The sequence below is a fragment of the Hydra viridissima genome, unplaced genomic scaffold (genome assembly GCF_058129835.1).
Source record: "Hydra viridissima isolate aposymbiotic clone 2 unplaced genomic scaffold, HvirCarnegie_v1 scaffold_11, whole genome shotgun sequence".
Taxonomy (NCBI): domain Eukaryota; kingdom Metazoa; phylum Cnidaria; class Hydrozoa; order Anthoathecata; family Hydridae; genus Hydra; species Hydra viridissima.
This window is the reverse complement of record NW_028324310.1, coordinates 15,521,304-15,540,706: the sequence shown is the minus strand read 5'-3', so window position 1 is coordinate 15,540,706 and position 19,403 is coordinate 15,521,304. Positions and strand designations below refer to the sequence as shown.

The 19,403-nt window shown below is 29.1% G+C and overlaps 1 protein-coding gene across 3 annotated transcripts; it reads left to right on the top strand.

Moving 5' to 3' along the window:
- The first annotated feature begins 9,729 nt into the window (after positions 1 to 9,729).
- Positions 9,730 to 19,050, top strand: LOC145191265 (TBC1 domain family member 23-like). 3 transcript variants are annotated; one of them, XM_090067597.1, is made up of 18 exons: positions 9,730 to 9,887; positions 10,066 to 10,174; positions 10,863 to 10,968; positions 11,399 to 11,603; positions 11,788 to 11,911; positions 12,015 to 12,139; positions 12,225 to 12,271; positions 13,143 to 13,246; positions 13,336 to 13,449; positions 13,554 to 13,649; positions 13,955 to 14,125; positions 14,361 to 14,403; positions 14,975 to 15,081; positions 15,285 to 15,341; positions 15,468 to 15,568; positions 15,849 to 15,928; positions 16,093 to 16,219; positions 18,263 to 19,050. In XM_090067597.1, exons 1-18 carry the CDS (start codon positions 9,859 to 9,861, stop codon positions 18,531 to 18,533), a joined length of 2,016 nt encoding a protein of 671 aa, XP_089923723.1. In that variant the 5' UTR covers positions 9,730 to 9,858; the 3' UTR covers positions 18,534 to 19,050. The 3 variants fall into 3 exon arrangements, with proteins under 3 accessions (XP_089923723.1, XP_089923724.1, XP_089923725.1); XM_090067598.1 differs by having other exon boundaries at positions 9,853 to 9,887; positions 10,066 to 10,206; XM_090067599.1 differs by lacking the exons at positions 9,730 to 9,887; positions 10,066 to 10,174; positions 10,863 to 10,968; ... (2 more) ...; positions 12,015 to 12,139; positions 12,225 to 12,271 and adding an exon at positions 12,623 to 12,668 and having other exon boundaries at positions 12,924 to 13,246.
- Positions 19,051 to 19,403: the final 353 nt, after the last annotated feature.

Sequence of the window (19,403 nt, the reverse complement as noted above, 5' to 3'; positions counted from 1 at the left end):
TTTGATGTTCTTACCAAAATTTTTGGTTTCGGGGGTCAAAACTGTTGTTCTTCAATGAGCCCTATTTACACCATATGGACCTTTTTCTATATAAAACATTATATGACAGTACTATTAGTGCCCCATAAGCTTTCTTTTAACTAAACTACTACCTTAGAAGTTAGTTGAGACATTTTAACAGATTTTTTGATAAGAATTGTAAAAAATCTTGACATTTTTTACTCTAGTAAAATTGCGCTTATTCTACACATGGATTTAGCCCTGAGGATTTGTGAGCAAAGCAAAGAAATGTGTTGAAAACCTTTTGCATGTGATTTTTAACTGGTCAACATGTATTGTGTGTTGAAAAACCCATTTCATACATAAAATCACCTAAAAATGCCTAGAATTTCCTTTGTGTTTTGTTTTCAAAATCATTATCAAATGTACAAGTTGTAAAGTTCAATAAATTTACACTAACAGTGAATTAATTTCTAAAATTTATTCAACTCTATTCTTTTGTTGTGATATCTTCACGCTCTTTAACTTATTTGACATGACATTTAAAGCACTGGTTAGCTAACTAATCTCAAACCGCACTAAACTTTGTCATAAGATTGGGACAAGTTTTAAATACTTTATTTGAAATTAACCATAATTCATTATAATGAGTTACTTATGAGCTTAAATTCTCTTTTAACAAGTAAAATTAATCCATTAAAATGAAGCTGAACGGATGAAAACTTTTCATTATTTTCTAAAGGTGTTTACTATTCAAATCCACAACACAACTGAACAGCCTTCCTTTGTATTCAGGGTGGGTTTTATCTCTTTTGTATCTTGACCAATGCTGGTGAAAATCTTGATGTGCAGTCTCAACAGCCTGTTCACTGAATTGTCCTAAGGGCAATTGTTTTATGTGTAAAGTCCTTGATGTGATGGAATACTGTGTGGATTTTGGGCGTGATGCTTCCAAGTTGGATTGCCAAATATGCAGCTTTAAATTGATCAATCTTGACAGAAAAATCCTTTTCTAGTACATTTCCAAAGCATGAATTCACAACCAAATTAAACTTTTTGAAAGCTTCAATGACAGCAAGAATTTGGGTGTTGGAAGTTTCTTGAGCAAGATCTTGTAAAACATCAATATTTTTCAACAATTTTCTGCATTCATTGCCTTCAAAGTGTCCGCCATGATACGGGCTTTGTTGAATGTGAAGCATGGCTGGCCACTTTTCAGCATCAGACCACACAGTTTTGAGAATTTTGAAGAGCTGATTGACTGTGCCCAAAAGAAGGTGTAACTCCATTGGTGGAATGATGTCTAGAATCAGTGTACCTTTAGGTCCATTGATAATTGACTTGTGAACAACATTGCAAAACATTTTGGCCTTGGCCAACACTCCACCCGATTTTTCAAAAGACTTGAGATTTCTTTTGACTGAACCAAGTGTTCTTAAACTGCCTCTGCAAGCAAGGTTCTTTGAGTCAATATCACACCAACAACAAGGGTGCATGCTTGAGTGTGTTTGAAGTCCACAAATAATGTTGGCAACTTTCATGTCACATGCAATAATCAATTTCAGAGCATCTGCATTGATGAGTGACCAGACCTTTTGAATATTAGAATGAGTTTCTGGCAAATCTTCAGAGACTGCTACAAGAATTTGTCTTTTCACACTTGTTGCTTTTGCCGCTCTGGAACTCAAAAGTTGATTTTGAGGTCGTGAGTTCGATTTATCTTGTTCTATGGAACTCTCAATAACACTGACACAAAACTTGAGGAAACCTTTGCCTCCATCAATGCCTAATTTGACAAAGTAGCCACCTGAAGTTTTTCTTGATTGAATGACTTGACTAACCAGAACAGACAAATCTTTGCAATGAACAACAACATAGGTTGTGTCACAACCTTTGGAATCTGTGGTTTTTAAGTCTGTAAAAGTAAAAAACTCCTTCAGTTGTTGACCAGCCATTTGAAAATTGGCATAAAAGTTGGGCTCAACCATCTTCTTGTCTGATGACTGATGAACAGTTTTCACTAACTTTTTGATCCCATTGTTGGAGAGGCCAGTGTTAATTTGTACATTGATGAGGTCTTGGGTTGTCAATGTTGATGTGGCAGAATGTGATCTTGCTGCACTTAACCCTATAGAAAATTTGCATTTATTACCTCCAGCAAACAAAAATTACAAAAACAATCATTTTATAATTAATCACTTACAAAGTTATAATATTATAACTAATTTTTGCTGACATTGTACCTGGAGTAACAGGGAGTGGATGACCCCCAGATGCTTTTGCTAAACAAAATGTGGCTTTTGGAGATGCTACCTTATTTTCAATCACATTGGATGCTATCTGTTCTGCAGCTTTGGGATCTAATGAAGCCAATTTTTGTATATTTTCCCTGAACTTTAACTGAGAACAATGATGTGGTAACCCCTTACCTAATGGGCTGAGGCAGGTACTGCATCTCACAGCTGGTATTTGATTCACTTTCATTTTTTCATTAGGTTCAGCTTTTTCTGGGAACCTAGACTGTCCAATTTTGCAAATCAAGCAGTCACACACATGACTGCGTGTTTTAGCTCTGACTCGGATAGATTTGAAATCAAACAACTTTGGCAAAGCAACATCCTTTCCTTCCTCTTTTCGTCTTAAGGCAGTTCTGCATGATTCACAAAGACCTTGAGGCACACAAGAGTCACACCCATCAAGATTTGTCTGGTAAATACGACAAACTCGTTCAGCCTGAAAAGCAGTCATCTGTCGGCCACATTTTTGAAGGCAGAGCATGCAGACACACTTTCTGTTCTGCTCATGGTTTCTTGCCTGATTTGGCATCTTAAAGAGTCAGTGGATTGTAGCTGTGTACCTAAACAAATTGAGCTATAATATGAAATTGAAGAATATGATAGACAAACATTAAGAATTCTGGCAATGCTATGCCATTATTAACATTACTATAGGATTCTCTGTAATGTCATCATAAGAGATGCCTGGATTTATTTTGATTGGAGTTCAAGATAATGATAATCTTTAGAATCTTGCCATCTTTGATAATGTGAATTTAATACAATAACATATACGTCACATTGAGGTAGGTGTATTTCAAATAAATAACATATTGCTATATGTAGAGCTACATATTTACCTAAATCAATCCAATTACTTCAGCCTAACAATTTGTATAATATAAAAAATGAAAAACAAAATTTTTTACCACAAACAACGATTTTCAAGTGAAAGGTTTAATAATTTTGGATATTTCTGCAAACGTTTCAGTTCAGTGCCACAAAAACAAAGTCATGTTATGATTTTAACTTTTTACGATATGTACGTCACAGCGTACAAAATCAAAGCAAAATTCAAATCAATCATGTACGCTCTTATTCAAGTGATGATGGGTTGATATTGTTAATTCTTCTTATGCAAAACCCTTTTATTTTTCTAATCATTGTAAAAGCAAAAATGGACCAAGACTAAAATTAAAACACTTAAAACTTTGAAACTGAATTTAAGCATATCTTATGATAGAGTAGAAAAAATGTTCATTTTGAGAATAGTTAGCTGACCAGTGCTTTAAATGTCATGTCAAATAAGTTAAAGAGCGTGAAGATATCACAACAAAAGAATAGAGTTGAATAAATTTTAGAAATTAATTCACTGTTAGTGTAAATTTATTGAACTTTACAACTTGTACATTTGATAATGATTTTGAAAACAAAACACAAAGGAAATTCTAGGCATTTTTAGGTGATTTTATGTATGAAATGGGTTTTTCAACACACAATACATGTTGACCAGTTAAAAATCACATGCAAAAGGTTTTCAACACATTTCTTTGCTTTGCTCACAAATCCTCAGGGCTAAATCCATGTGTAGAATAAGCGCAATTTTACTAGAGTAAAAAATGTCAAGATTTTTTACAATTCTTATCAAAAAATCTGTTAAAATGTCTCAACTAACTTCTAAGGTAGTAGTTTAGTTAAAAGAAAGCTTATGGGGCACTAATAGTACTGTCATATAATGTTTTATATAGAAAAAGGTCCATATGGTGTAAATAGGGCTCATTGAAGAACAACAGTTTTGACCCCCGAAACCAAAAATTTTGGTAAGAACATCAAAATCCTTATTTTACAATATTGTTGGTATATTCAACTAGAGCACATGTGTTAGCCACATCATGGCCTGGGGGCTTGTAATAGGCAGTAATTAGTAAAGTTTTGCACTGGAAGTGAAAAAATTAACAAAAAATCAACACTAAAACTACCATAACTTTTGTTATACTGCAGGGATTGGGATAAACTTTTACCCAAATCTTGGTATTGGCATAGGCTACATTGCCACCAAATTTTATTGGTCTATGATTAATAGTATGGATTTTATAGCGGTTTTGCTATGTCAAAAAAGAAGGTAAATTTTTTCCATTTTTGTAACTTCAAAGTCACTTTTTTCCCGTAGACGTACCTAAAAGATTTTAAAATTTGCACCAGGTGACCCTGGGATGTGTACACTATCACCCCATATAAGTGGCATTCTTGGGTCAGCTAGGTGGGCAATATTGGATTCCATGATAACCGTGATGTCGTGCATTCTTTTCTGGAAAAAAAAAGGAATCTTAGAACTCTGAAAAGAAAAACAGAAGAAGAAGAAGAAGAAAAAAAAAAAAGAGTTAACAATAAAAAAAGGAAGTGGAAATTTTGACAAGGAATTTATCATGGTTGGTCTGTGGCAAGTTTCACCCCTTAAACTAATAGAAATACAAAATGAAATGACTATAGTCATTTTATAAAATGTCATGCATTTGTTTCTATTACCGTATATATTTCGATAAATAAGTTGAGACCAATTAACAGTTAATTAGCAATAAAAACATTTAAGCAACATTAAATGAAATTTGATTGGTTTAAAATGACGGCAATTGTTTGATGAGCAAAAAAAAAAAATTCCAAAGACAAAAAACTTTTTGTTATTTTTTTTTTCTTTGTTAATAAAATCCCCCCCGCAAAGAGTTCTTTCTGTGGGAAATTAAATTAAGCATTTTTGCCTTTTTACATTACAGTATTCAACACAGGGCCTTATTCCGGCCTGATTCAACATTATGTTAATATTAGTTCGTTATTTTTTTAGTTTTATAAATTTATTCACCATGTTAATATTTAGCGAAAGAAGAGAGAAGAAATTTTTTTAAAAGAAAATAAATATAATTTTATATTTAAATTAATATTTTTCCTTTTATTTAATTTCATTATCAAAAAAAAGAAAAAATATTAATTCACGAAAACTTCAAAAATGCAGGTTAACTGTCACAGTTTTATGCACCGCTCCGTCATTTAACGCTGAACTATTTGTAAATTTTTGTGGGAAGGAAATTTTAGTTTTAGGTTCGGTTTCTCAAGAACATTTATACTTTATGTTCGGTTCGGTTCTTAAAAGAGGTCCAATCTAGTCCGGGTTGTTCTTGATGAGTTCGGGTTTTCTTTCACCATCTCAAGTTAATATGCTATCAAGCCATCAGCATCGTAGACAATTTCAGAACTTGGAAAGAGGTGTTTAGACTTGAATAAACACCATGTTTGGTAAAGCCTCACCTCCTTATTGATACCGTCACAGCTTTATATACCATTATAACTATCCGTAATCAACTAAAATTTAGGTTAAAACCATCGCTGTGTTATCTGGTGAAGTTAATAAACGGGAAGAAGTTGTTAAAAGAACCCATTCTTTAGCCTGATGCAATGATAAACACAAAGATGCACTATATATATATATATATATATATATATATATATATATATATATATATATATATATATATATATATATATATATATATATATATATATATATATATATATATATATATATATATATATATATATATATATATATAGAGAGAGAGAGAGAGAGAGAGATTTTACTTAAACTGACAACCTAACTTGTAGCACAATCAGTGTAGAGGTTATACTAGATTGAAAATTACAAAAAATTATATTGCAACCTAAAATGGTAAACGAAAGAAAATCTTGATTAGCATTACTATCAATCGAGCGTGATCTTGATGAGAACATTAGCTTTGAATCAACGAGATTTACATCAATCAAATTTTTTTAGTAACGTATAAGCACATACGAGTTCGTCAAGTTCGGCGAGTTCAAGTTTTTCGAACTAAAACTTTGTTTAAAGTTTTTCGATACAAGTTTGTTAAATAGTAAAACTTTTCAAATAATTCGAGTTCAAGTTTGTCAAGTTGTTCAAGTTTAATTTTCTCTCAAATATTTAGATCGAATTTATCTAGTTTATCAAACTTTTAAATTTTAACAAAGTTACTTAACAAGCCGTAATTACGGAAAGTGGTAATTGATGTTGTTTCCTCGAAATCTCATAAATTTAGTTTGAGCGGTTTTTTTATAAACATATTTGAGGCATTCTTTAAAGTAAAAATTTTTGTAGAACAGTTTTTAACTAGTAAAGAAGATTTAAAATTGCCAGGTTGTTGTTCTCTGCAAGAAAGCTACACAAACACAATAATTATTTGAGAATATCAACCAATCCAATACTGACTCGTTATATTATCAACACGTTGTTATTAATTAACATCATATTAATTGCATAACAACTCAAAAAGTTAATTGTGTAATATCAAATTAGAAATAAAAATTGACTATGATCAAAAACAAATAAAAAATACTAATTGTTGATAATTATAATGGCTGTTCTCTGGAGCTGTTCTTTAGCTTAAAGATCAGTGAACCGTAATTGTAATTATTGCTTGTAACCGTCATTATTTGTATCCATTTTTAAAGTTACTTATTTTCTAAAAAAAATTAGACAAGTTTGACAAAATTTTATGGTGAAGTTTATCAAGTATCAAATTTGAAATTGAACAGTTCTAAAACTGTATTTGAATTTTTTGTCGATAGTTTCTCACTTTAAGGCCTTCGTCACACTAGTAAACTTTGGTAGCTAATTATTTGGGAAAAAAATTAAAGCTGTGAATTTAATTTTTCTTGTAGGAGTAACTTGACCCAGAGGAAAGAAAAGAATCCGTATGTCGCCTGAAAGATGGCTAAAAGTCGCAGCTAACAATGACTTTGAATAAAATACATTGTACCAATTTCTCTAAGTAAAGCTTTAAAGTCATAAAAAGAATAACTCAAAACTTATTTTTTCCCTAAATAAATAGTTAATTTCTTGCTTTCAAAGTACAAATAATTCTACTTATCAATTGATTAACTGTGTAATCCAACAATAACGTACTAAAATAAAACCGACATTCGATGAAACATCGTGCATAATTAAACAAGTTGTTGAGTTATCCGTAATATTATTATATAACGATCTATAACTTAGAACTCACAAATTCTAAGTTGTAATTTCTACTGTAAATAAAGAAAAGGTTTCGCAAAGAGTTGTTGACAGCAGGATAAGTTTTTTTTACCACCAGAAAAACTTTTGGTGAATAAAAAAAAGTTTTCTAAAAAGCTTTTTTTAAAAAAAAACCCTTTACAAGAGTTTTGGTATTTTATATTTGGTTTTATGAAAAAAGTTTTTGTAATAAGAATACTGTTATAAGCTTTTTTACCACAACTGCGGTGTGACAAGTTTATCTTATCATAATTCGCACAATTAAAGTGTATGATTTACTCTTCAGCGATATGACATCATACTAATTTTTAACGGGAAATGATGACTCTTCAACAAGAATATAGTTAGAAGATGGTCCGATACGATTAAACGCTTGCTACGCCATCTTTCTTTATTCCCTCAACACTTGTTTGTACGCCCACGTTAACATCAGCTGATACATCAAATTTTCATAATTACGAATTATGAAATTAGTTTCAATATATTTATCCTGTTTTCAGACAATATATTTATCCTGTTTTCAGACAATAATATATCGAATATTAATATATCGAATTAACGAAAGAATCGTTCCATCCCTAGTGCTAACGTAAAAAATTGTTGTGGTTGAGTTGAGGTTCTGCGGTTTTTCATTTCTAGTTCAGCGTTACTTCATCTAAATTTCACATTTCTTCTTTAATCGTAGCAATTGAGAGTGATTGAAAACAGTATGTGATATGTTTTATGTTGCTGACTTTTAACAATCGAAGAAGACTTAAATGATTCTGAAATGATGATGATTCTAATTTTGAGAAACAAAAGATGGTTTTAACAATAGACATTAAAACTTTTATTGAAAATGATTATCAGTCTACTAAGCCGAAAAACAAGAAGCCACTATGAAGGAGATCGATTCTGACGATTAAAGTACTATTGCTCCGAGCCAATCAAAAAATTTACTCGAAGAAAAAATTGCAAATTTTAAAAAACGTGAAAGAAAATCTATTGTCCTGATGGTTAAACAAAAAGGTCATTTTTCCACTTTAAAGTAAAGTTTCAAGACAAGTTCTTGGAATCCCAGCCGTGTAATCCCAGCTTCACTAGAGCCGTGTCATCCCGTGTTTCAGCAGAGTGTGTTTTTAGTAGAAGACATAAGGCCAGGTGAATAAAAATGAGCAATTGCTTTTACTCAGTAATTGGTCAGCTTTATGTGAGTAAAAACTTCAACAACCTTTCTTAAGTTATTATTCACATAAAATTGAGCAATTACTGAGTATATTGCTTACCTTTAAGTGAATAAAAATATTAGGAAAACTGCTGAAGTTTTTATTTTTATTCAAAGCTGACCAATTACTGAGTAAAAGCAATTGCTCATTTTTATTCACCCGGCCTATAGTTTGTGCAGAGAGGCCAACAATTGAACCAGAACACGCAAATCAATTTTTAAAGTGCAATTTTGATATTGCTACCTCAAAGTAAGGATTCGCCATTTCAAATTTTAACCACTTTTCATATTAAAGTATTAAACCAAACAATTCAAAGTTTCTATAGAGCTGTGTGGTTTCTGCCTTAAACCTTTAAGGCAGAAACCACACAGCTCCATAGAAACTTTAAGGTAGAAACCACACAGCTCCATAGAAACTTTAAGGTAGAAACCACACAGCTCCACAAAAAAACTTTTTGGTAGAAATGTAATTATTTTATTTATATTCATTAGTTATTTAAAATACTTAAAACACCTCTGATGCATTGAATATAAACATTTTACATGTGTCTTCAAAGTTTGTTTTAACATTTTCTCCACTGAGTAAAAAATCGAGGTGGTACGTTCTTACTTTGAGGTGACGAAAATGTAAAGTTACCAAAATCTAACTTTGCAGACTTTCATCACATTAAAAATTATTTTGTTTAATGTTTTATAAAAATATCATTAATGATTTTTTATACAAATATTATAAATAACTTTTTATAATATTATACTTTTAATACTGTTCAACTTTTTCTTTTTTACAAACAACTGATAAAATAGTTAAAGATAAAATAACAATAACATTTTTGATAAATTATCGAAAATGTATTGTATCGAAGTAAGATTATCGAATATCGTATCGAACGTTTTTGTATCGTGCCATCCCTAGTTAGCAGGATATGGATAAAACAAAGGGTATTTTGAGCTCCTTTTTCGTCGAGGGATTTTTATCCTAAGACTATTGTTGTCTGTTAAAATAATCGCAATAGACGTTATAAACTCGTAACTTGCATCCTGATATTACATTTTTGAATAAAGATGAAGCAATTTTCACTTCTTGTAATTCACAATACTAAGAAGCACAATTTGAACAAGTTTACTTTTGATTGAACAAAACTAAAAAAAAAGTTTTTTCTAGGATCCATTAAATTTCTACAGCAAATTTTGATGCAACGCAGATTGATTGTTTATCTAGTTTTATCTCGCCACAAAATGTTTGCTGAGTAAGCAAATAAATTGTAACTTTAGTTTATCTGCACCGATTGAATGTTGTCAAGATGGCCGACACAATGGAAGATTTAGCATGGTGAGAAACGTAATCTTTTTACAGAATTATCACTTCTTTGATATTACTTTAATTTAACAAGTTATCAGCTACAAATTTTTTAAAATAATATTTATAATGTGTTCGAAATGAGTATATTTGTTTCATAAATATTTTTTTATTTTTATACAATTTAAAAAGCTACTCGTTTTATTTACAGGAAAACTGACCTAACCTTATGCTTGTCAAAACAGCCAGATTTACTTCGGTTAAAGTCACTATGTAAAGGGAAAAAAATTCCAGCAGATTGTCGGCCAGAGTTATGGAAGGTTTCCAAAATCTTGTTTATTAAAAAGTTTATGTAAATTATGTTTTCGTATTAAATTTTTATTCCTCAAATAGAATTTCTGATATTTATATAAATTTATTGGAATGAATTGCAGTATAGGGTGTATGTAATCCAAGAAACTTTAATATTTACTTCTTGAACACAAAGCACAGTAAGTATTTTTAGAAGAAAAAATTTTCAACTGCTTTTAAAATTTTTTAAAAATTTTTTCTAATAACATTTTTAAAAATTTGTTGTTAATTGCTAAATTCCCTTAAAAAATAAATGCATAATTTCTTAATAAAAAGGTTTTAATGTCCAAGTAAATTAATATTAAATTTTGCATAATGACATTAAGTTTAAAAAAATTCTTTTAGCGCTTTGCAAGTAATATTGAGTCAAAGTATTGAAAAGATATAATAATTTAGATGGATTAAAACTTAATGTTTAATGTCTAAAAGCTGCAAGGCACTGCAATAAGTGTTACTACATTTTAACTATCTAAACGTCTATACGTAATAAAGTTGTCTAAAATTATGTACCGTTGGAGTTTTTTCACTGATTACAAATCTTAAAGTATGATCTTGTTATCTCAGTACAAGAATTTTCTTTACCATTTTTAAAACTTTTAAAGGTTGAAATATTTTAACTATCATTATGAAAAACTTAAATCAAACTTTTTAATACAGCGCTGCTTAAATGTTATTGGCAAACCAGATGCGTTAATTACCTGGGATGGTCTGATTGATATGCAAGAGCAAGATATTCTTAAAGAAGATTGCATTCTACAAGCTGGTATGTTTTTATAAACACAATATAAAACTTTTCACTTCGTTTAGAATTTGAATTAAAAAACAAGAGAATGTTTCAAATTTATAATTTAACGTTTTTGTATTAATTTCAAACAAGGTTAATAGTAAAGAAATAGCTTTAATAAAAATTAATTTTGTTTTGTAAAAATTTGAATTATATTTGTAAAAACTTTCAAATATAATTCAAAGAGTGAATTTCTTGTCAATTTAGTTTTTGAATAAAAAAAAGTTCTATGAATTTTAGTTTACTTTATGCTCAAAATTTAATTCACTAAATGTTTCTATTTTTAATGAAAACTTGGTTTTTATTTGCTTGTATACAAATACAATATTTGACATTATTCTTATTAAGGACTTTTTTTTCTTATGCATTCATTCTTTTTTATAACTTTAAATGTTTTTATTTGAAAAAGCCAAGTTGAAACTTTTGGAAGAAGATGAAGAAGAAGTAGCACGAGATATGGAGGGGCTGATAACTTTTTATTGTAAATCACGAGGAGAAAAATATAGATCTTCGAGCGGTTTTGTTGAATTACTTTCACAGTTTATTACACTTGATCTACAATTATCAGAAGTCTATAACTGTTTTTATGCCATGCAATCAAAGTTTCTCCCAAGGTGAGGACCTATTTAACACATAAATGAATATTTTTGACATATTTTAATATTTTAAATATATTTTGATATATTAAAAATGTCTTTGTTAACAGCATGCATAATCCTTATCAATACACTGCAATATTGTAAATAAATAGCTAATATGAAACTGTAGTGTATTGCTATGCTATTTTTTTTTTTTTAGGGAATGCTATCGTGAAGGAAAACCATTCCATTTGTTTCGTCAGTTGCTGCAATACCATGATCCTCAGCTTTGTTCATTTCTTGATTCCAGAAAGATTCCTCCTGACTTATATGCACAAAAATGGGTAAAGTGAATGAAAGATTGCTTGTATTAATACTTTTATTAATATAATTAAAGTTTATTTTTTAGTTAAATTCAAAATTTAAAAATTTATCTTAATTTTATAGCTGCGAAGTTTATTTGTTGCTGTTTGTGATACTGATGTAGTTCATGCCATGTGGGATATTTACTTCCTTGAATCTGACCCATATCTTGTTTTCTTTTTAATGCTGGTTATGGTATTAAATGCAAAGTAAGTGTGATCTTTTGAAATTTTCTAAAACATTTTCAGAGTTTTGAAGTTAATCCTTTTTACAAAAATTTCTGCTGACTTTTAGAGACCAAATATTGGGAATGTCAACAAAAAACAAGTCTTCTATTGTAGGTATAAAGTAAAATACAATTATTGTATTTTATTTACTTTAAGACTAAATGTAGGGTGTTTGTGTGTGTATTATTAAATCCTGATAGTTGTTTTAAAAAAAATCTTACAACAAAAAGTTTTACAGTGTTTCAAAAGTCTAAGAGAAATCTATAGGAATCTTATAGAACTTCTGTAAGAACCCTTCAGAATCCCAATTCCGTAGAAATTTTATAGAAACTCTAAAGAACTTTTTTGTCCTGGGTGAGCTTTGTAAACCAACTGAACAATTTTATTTTTGAATGTTCATTTTGAATGTTATAATTCCACTTAATAGTATTAGTATTCATTTGTTTAAAGTTTTGCATTACCCAGGTAATTTACTTGGATAAAATACCCAGGGATAAATGTTGGGGTCCAGGTAAATTTGCCATTCTTTGAGTTGCATTTTTGATATTTAAGCATAGGTTTCAAATAATTTAAAATTGATAAAAAATTTACTGTTAATTTATCTAGCACAGACAAAATAAAAAAAACATTTTCTAACAGATATTTTCAAGCTTTTGTCAATCTATTTTCTTGTAACAGAAAAAAAAAAGGTTTGATTTTTTTAAGAATCTTTTTGCTTCATCTTTTTAAAATAAAAAATGTTTTAATATTTTTCATGAATTTCTAGATTCAACTTTAGCTCACAGATATAAAATGCCAAAAAATCAATTAGGGTAAAAAAATTTTTAGGCGAAATTTTTGTTACCAGGTTGGCAAGTAAGTTTTATAAGATTTGATTTTTATCTGAAATCACCAATTTAACTTTATTCTTCAGTTAAATTTACTGGATAATTGCGTTTATATAATTTGGGTTATGATTGTTAAAAAGGTTTCTACCATACATTAGATATGATAACTAATTTCCCATCACAACTTGGGGTTGATGATATAGAAGATTTTTGCACTCTGTCTCAGTATTACGCTGATCGTACTCCACAGTCATACAGAAAGGTACTTTGTTGTTTTCTGAAAAGAAACTTGTCTTGCTCTTCATCTTCCTTTTTTTTAACATTTTTATTTTTATTTTTAATATCTTTCAGGAGTTTCAGCCATTTTTATTTGGATCAAAGATCACAACAACAGATTATATTTCAAATTCGTTATGTCTACAAGTGTCAGTGACTGAGTTGTTTGAAGCTGTTGAAGGTCGATCAGTATGTTGAACATTCAGTATAATACTCAAATAATAAGTAAATGAGTTTGTCATGAAATCAAGAGCATGTCAATAACATAGATGAAGTTGTTTTGTTTTTTTTAGAAGGAGGATGTTCGTTTTTTTTTGGTTGATTGCCGACCAGCTGAACAATATAACAATGGTCATTTGTCTACAGCTTTTCATTTGGATGCTAACTTAGTAAGAACTTTTTAAAAATTAGAATTAGAATATAGGTATTTCTACTGAATTGTATTAACCTTTTTACAGGATTCATGCAGAATCTGGAAAAACTTGAAAATAACTGATATTTAGCAAAGAATATTTAGAGGAAAATTAAGAAATTTTTATTGTCTTAATCAGGGAATTGTCAAATTATCTTTTTTTAAAATAGTATTATATACTATGTAATTTTGTTGTCTTCTATTAATAGTTATTTACTAACACTTTCATTCTTGATGTTAATATATCTATCCTGTTAGGATTTAAATTTGTTTAATGATTAGATGCTGCAAGCTCCATCAGAGTTTCAAACATCTGTTATGGCGTTATTCGCTACTCAGCAGCAAGCTATAGATGCTGGTTCTAATGCAGCGGGTGAGCATTTATGTTTCATTGGTTCAGGGAGGGAATTTGAAGATCAATATGTCAACATGGTTGTTGCAAATTTCCTTCAGGTCTGTAGTATTTTTGTGTTAATTTTTTTTACAGCATTTAAATGTAATTTAGAATGTTTCATTGTTTCTTGTAATCAGAGGCTCAAAATGAGTGGAGCCCAAAAAGTACAAGGAAGATTTTTTTATCTACATCCATGCCAGTTTGCTGTTATATTTTCTTTTTAATGAACTATAATTTAAGATAATTATTGAAAGTTGATGTTTTTACTAATTAATCTGTCTTTACTGTTCACAGCGCGGAACACATTTTGTTAGTATTGCAAAAGGTGGATACGCAGGTAAATTTTATTTATTTCGTATTAGTCTCTTAAGTTTATCTACTAATAAAAAAATATTTGTTTTCTAACATAAAAATAGAAGTTTAGAAATTTTAAGTGATGTTTTGTTGGTATTTTTTAAAATAGCTGTAATTTTTAATAAATACTTAATACATTATATTTTAAATGGGTATCTGATTATATTATGAAAATTTATGTTGATTGAAAAACTAAAAATTGTATATATATACACACACACACACACACACACACACACACACACACACACACACACACACACACACACACACACACACACACACACACACAATTTTAATTTCTAACCAAGAATTTAACAGACAGTAAATTTCATGGAATAAAGAAAAATCACAAAAAACGTGTAGATAAAAGTATAATTATGAAGAATTTTGTAGTTGTTCAATAACTTGTTTATTTTTTGAAAACTTGTTTACTATTTGAATGAAAATCTCATGATAGTTGTAATCAAATGTAGAGAAGGATGACTTGCATTTAATGTTATGGGGTTTGTGTGTTTTATTAGTGTTTTTTAAAATTCATCTGAAATTTTCAGCTCTTCATGAATTGCTGGCAGATGATCTAAAAAACAATTTACAAGATCACAACCCAAAAGGTTGCATAGTATGTTCACCTGATGCTGCTATTAGCTCTGAGGATGAGGTAATTCTTATTGATAAAGAAATTGTTTTTCAATTTATGATTTTTAATCTATAGTACCACTATTTTATATCCTTGTGGTGACAAGTTGAATTTGTTTATTTATTTTATAGAATCATAATATTCCTGTACACTTTAATAGGAGTTTAAAGTCAACTTTTTCTTAGGCCTTTTGTGATGATTTTTCATTTTCTATTATAATATAGAGTCATGAGCTTTCAAAGAGTGATTTATCACCAGTATCTGCTCCAATATCTCCAAAGGTGAGTTTTGAAAAAATGTTTAAGTAGAGTTTCATGTTACTTACGATGTTGCATAACATGCTTCATATAGTGTCAAATACAGTGTTGCATATGTCTTTTACTCTTTTACCTTTTCGTTTGTTGCAGACTCGTATGGTGGACAAACTCTCCAACAGTATAAGAAGTCGTGGAGCTGATGTGAAAGAAAGACTAGGCCGCTTAATTAATGAGAGCAAGCCTCAAGACAGGTTTATTTTAATTTGAGTTATAGAATTAATATTATTTTTTTTGATGGTTTTATTTACTTTAAATGTTGGAGTTAAAAAGTTTTATTGCCTTAAAAAAAATTTTTTAATTTCATTTCTCATGTCCTTACCTTAGAAAATTTCAAGCGTTCACATCAAGTTTCTTTTAAAATATGTACCATGTATATTTCTTAATCTTGCAAATATTTCAGTTATACATAATTTCATAAACAAAAATGGTGTCAACAAAGTACTATAAATAAAATATAATTTTCTTATTTAGGCATATAAGTGAGAAAGATGTAAAAAGCAAGGGTTATCGAGGCGTTAATCTGGATATTTTCAGTATTGAGGATCCTGATGGTATGAAAAATATGTCAATAAACTCATTTAAAAAAATTCTTTTTTTTCTGCAAAAGAAAGAGTTTTTTGTCTCTTTGTATGAAAAAAATATCAAAGTTCAAGAAATAAAAATCATGTTTAAAGTTGTTACTCTCCTTCAATAGTTTTTAATTTGTTCTTTTTAGACACGCCATCTTCAAGTGGAGATGAGAGCCATGAAGCTGTGAACATTGACACATGGATCAAACGTTCAGATGTTATTCGCCATTTTCCATGCAGTGAAATTACTGTTTCTGGTCAAATGTTCTCCAGGTTGTTTTCTCTTTTAAAAGTATTACCTTTCATTAACAAATTTTGATGATTCCTGAAAATAACAAAGATTTAAGATTCAATTTTTATTGTGCAACACCAATAAATGTTTTGGTGTAGGCAATCTTAAAGGGTGCTGAACACAAAAGTTATCTAGTATTCCTTTTCTAGAATATACCTATTTCAGACAAAAATCAAGGTTTTTGATCCATTGTAATGGCATGCAATATGATATGGGAATGATATGTGCGTAATAAATAATTTAGATAATTTTCAATGACATTTCCAAATGTTTCCAAAAAGTTTGGAAACATTTAAAAATAAAAAACAAATGGAAACACTTATAATAAAATTATGGCTCAACGTTTTTTTAAGTCAGGAACAGTTTTTTGATGTGCTGTCTATACTACTGGTTGAATATAAGTATTGAATTAAAAAACTGAATATTTTCTTTTATTTTTAATTAAAAGTTGATTCATCGTTTAACCCTTAGTTGACTGTCAGTACTTTTAAGTACCAGATAAATATTATGGGTTATTGCCCACCTAGTGATTCGATTAAAAAAATAATATTTTATTTTGCTTTCTTGTTCAATAAAGATATCTTAATAGTCTTCATCCTAATACTTATATAATTTTAGATGTAAAATAGTGTGCTCTTTATAGTACCAGTAGACGTTTAGGTTACAAATGCATCAAATATGTTTAACACTGGCTTAAAATAAGTGGTACTGGCGAGAACCATTGGTCAATAAAAGACAAATAATTTTTAAGTATCTCATTCGACTAAGGGTTAAATAGAGTAATGTAAGTTTCAGCACTCTAGAACGTTTTGAGTTGAATTATTACTACTACTATTTTTTTAAATGATGAATATTTTAGTTATTGGTAAAGTATGCAGTAAGTTCTAGGGGTGGTAACCGATTATGATTAATCGATTAAAAAAACTTAATTGTTAATTGATTAATTTCCAAATGATTAATCGACTAAATTTAAACATCGTTTTAAGCGTTTAAATTTTTAAAGCCGTTTTAAAAATCAAAAAAATTTAGCGTTTTTTGACAACAAACTTTTATCTCATACTGCTGTGAAATGCAAACAAATAATATACAGTAAAATCTTTCTAACTCGAATCTCCATAATTCCAAAACCTCCATAATTCAATTAAATGTAGTCACCATGAAATGCGCTTAAGAAGAGTCAACATTCTATAATTCGAAAATCTCTTTAATTCAAACTTTTATTTTTCCCCATAAAATTCGAATTAGAGAGATTGTACAGTATTTTCAGTCTGGTAGTACAAATAGCCAGGTCGAAAGAATTCAGATTGAATTTGATCATTGATAGCTTCGGATGTATCACTGATCGTGCTTCAATTATGAAGAAAATGGGACGAGAAATGGGGGTTATTTACCAACTTTGCCATTGCCATGGGATTCATCTTGCAGTATGATATTCTTGATAAGAAAAAAAGTTCAGCAATTGAAGCAACTCAAGAAGAACTAATCAATCATGAGGATGATGAAAATGAAGAATCTGAATCTGATCCTGATGATGATAATGACAATGAAGAATGCTGGAATGAAGAAAATAATAGTTTTGTTGATGAGGGAACCCAGTTTAATGAGGACTATGGTTTTTTTATACCAAAGGTTCATAAAACAGTCAAGATGTTTAGAAAATCACCACTTAAAAATGACATTTTTCAAAACATTTGTAAAGCTGATTTAGGAAAAGAGCTTAAGCTTATTCTGATATTAAAACAAGATGGAATTCTCAAATCAGTTTAAATGATGATACTAATAATAACTTACTTTTTTAAAGATCATATCTGACGAAAAAGGAGAAATAAAACCTTAATGAGTAGCAGTATACTTTTTGTAACTCATAAAAACTCATTTTTAAGAATTAATTGAAAATTAATTGATTAATTTAGCTAAAATTAATCATTAATCGATTAATTCAAAATACCAATTAATTTACCACCCCTAATAAGTTCATTAGATTTGCTGGAATTGTTATAATTTTTGTTTTATAAATTTTTTAGCTATATATTGCTAACAATGACTCATTTATTCATCTTGAGAGAAATTGTAGACAAAAATCGTGCTGGTTGGGCTCATATTCAATCTCGCCCTCATCTATCTTCTATTATAAAGATTACATCAAAACGTAAACACCCTGATTTGATAACTTTCAAATATGGTACTAGTAATGGTGATGAATTTAATGTGACTGGTTCCCAAAGGTTTCTTATTCCAAACTCAAAACAAGCCATGAAAAGAATAAAGGAAAGAATTCTAAAACTGATTGAGTAAAAAGGTCTAAGTAAGCTGCCAAATAAATATGCTAATGAAAATGAGCTGACAAGATTGACATGTGTTGTGTTACAAAATAGAATGTCACTGTGTGAAATACTGCTTTTGTTGACACAAAATGTTCCGAGACTCGTTTCCCTTGATCCATATTTTGCATTTGAAAAATTGCAGAAGCATCAAGTAAAAAGCTCAGCAATGTTCAAGTAACAAAAAAGCAGACATTAGGAAACTATGAATGTTAGAAAAAGTTTTTATTTTTCTTATTCTTTTTTTATTGGCTTGCTGACTAATTTTACCAAAGTAACTTCACATAAAAGCAATCTTTAGTTTAATTAGAACTGCTTCAGAGTGCTCTTTGGTTTGTAAAATATGTAATTTTTCTATAAATTTGTTTATACAAAATATGCTTATGGATTTGTTTAAGCTAAAATATTTGCTTTATTAAATATTTACTTTGATAAATATCTGTTAACAAATATTTACTTTTTTCGCTTTAAAAAACAAAAAAAATATTTTGCACTTTTTTTTTTTTTTTTTTCAGTATTTTGAAAAAGAAAACTCAAGTCTTTTTAGTTTTAATTTTTATTTAGGAAAAAAGGAATCTGAATTATTTATTTTCTTATAAATGGTTGATAAATCTGTTGAATATTTTTAGCATGTGTTTGCATTTCTTTCTGATATATATAACATTTGAACAATACTCTTTGCATTTTTGATCAAATCTAGTAATATTGTTTTATGCTGTTATGCATTAAATATTTATAAGTTTTTTTTATTTTTTGTTTTATTACTTTGATTAAAGACAAAACATCTGCAAAGCTTCAAGTTTTTGTTAACAAAGCTTATGTTAATATACTTATTGAAGATTTG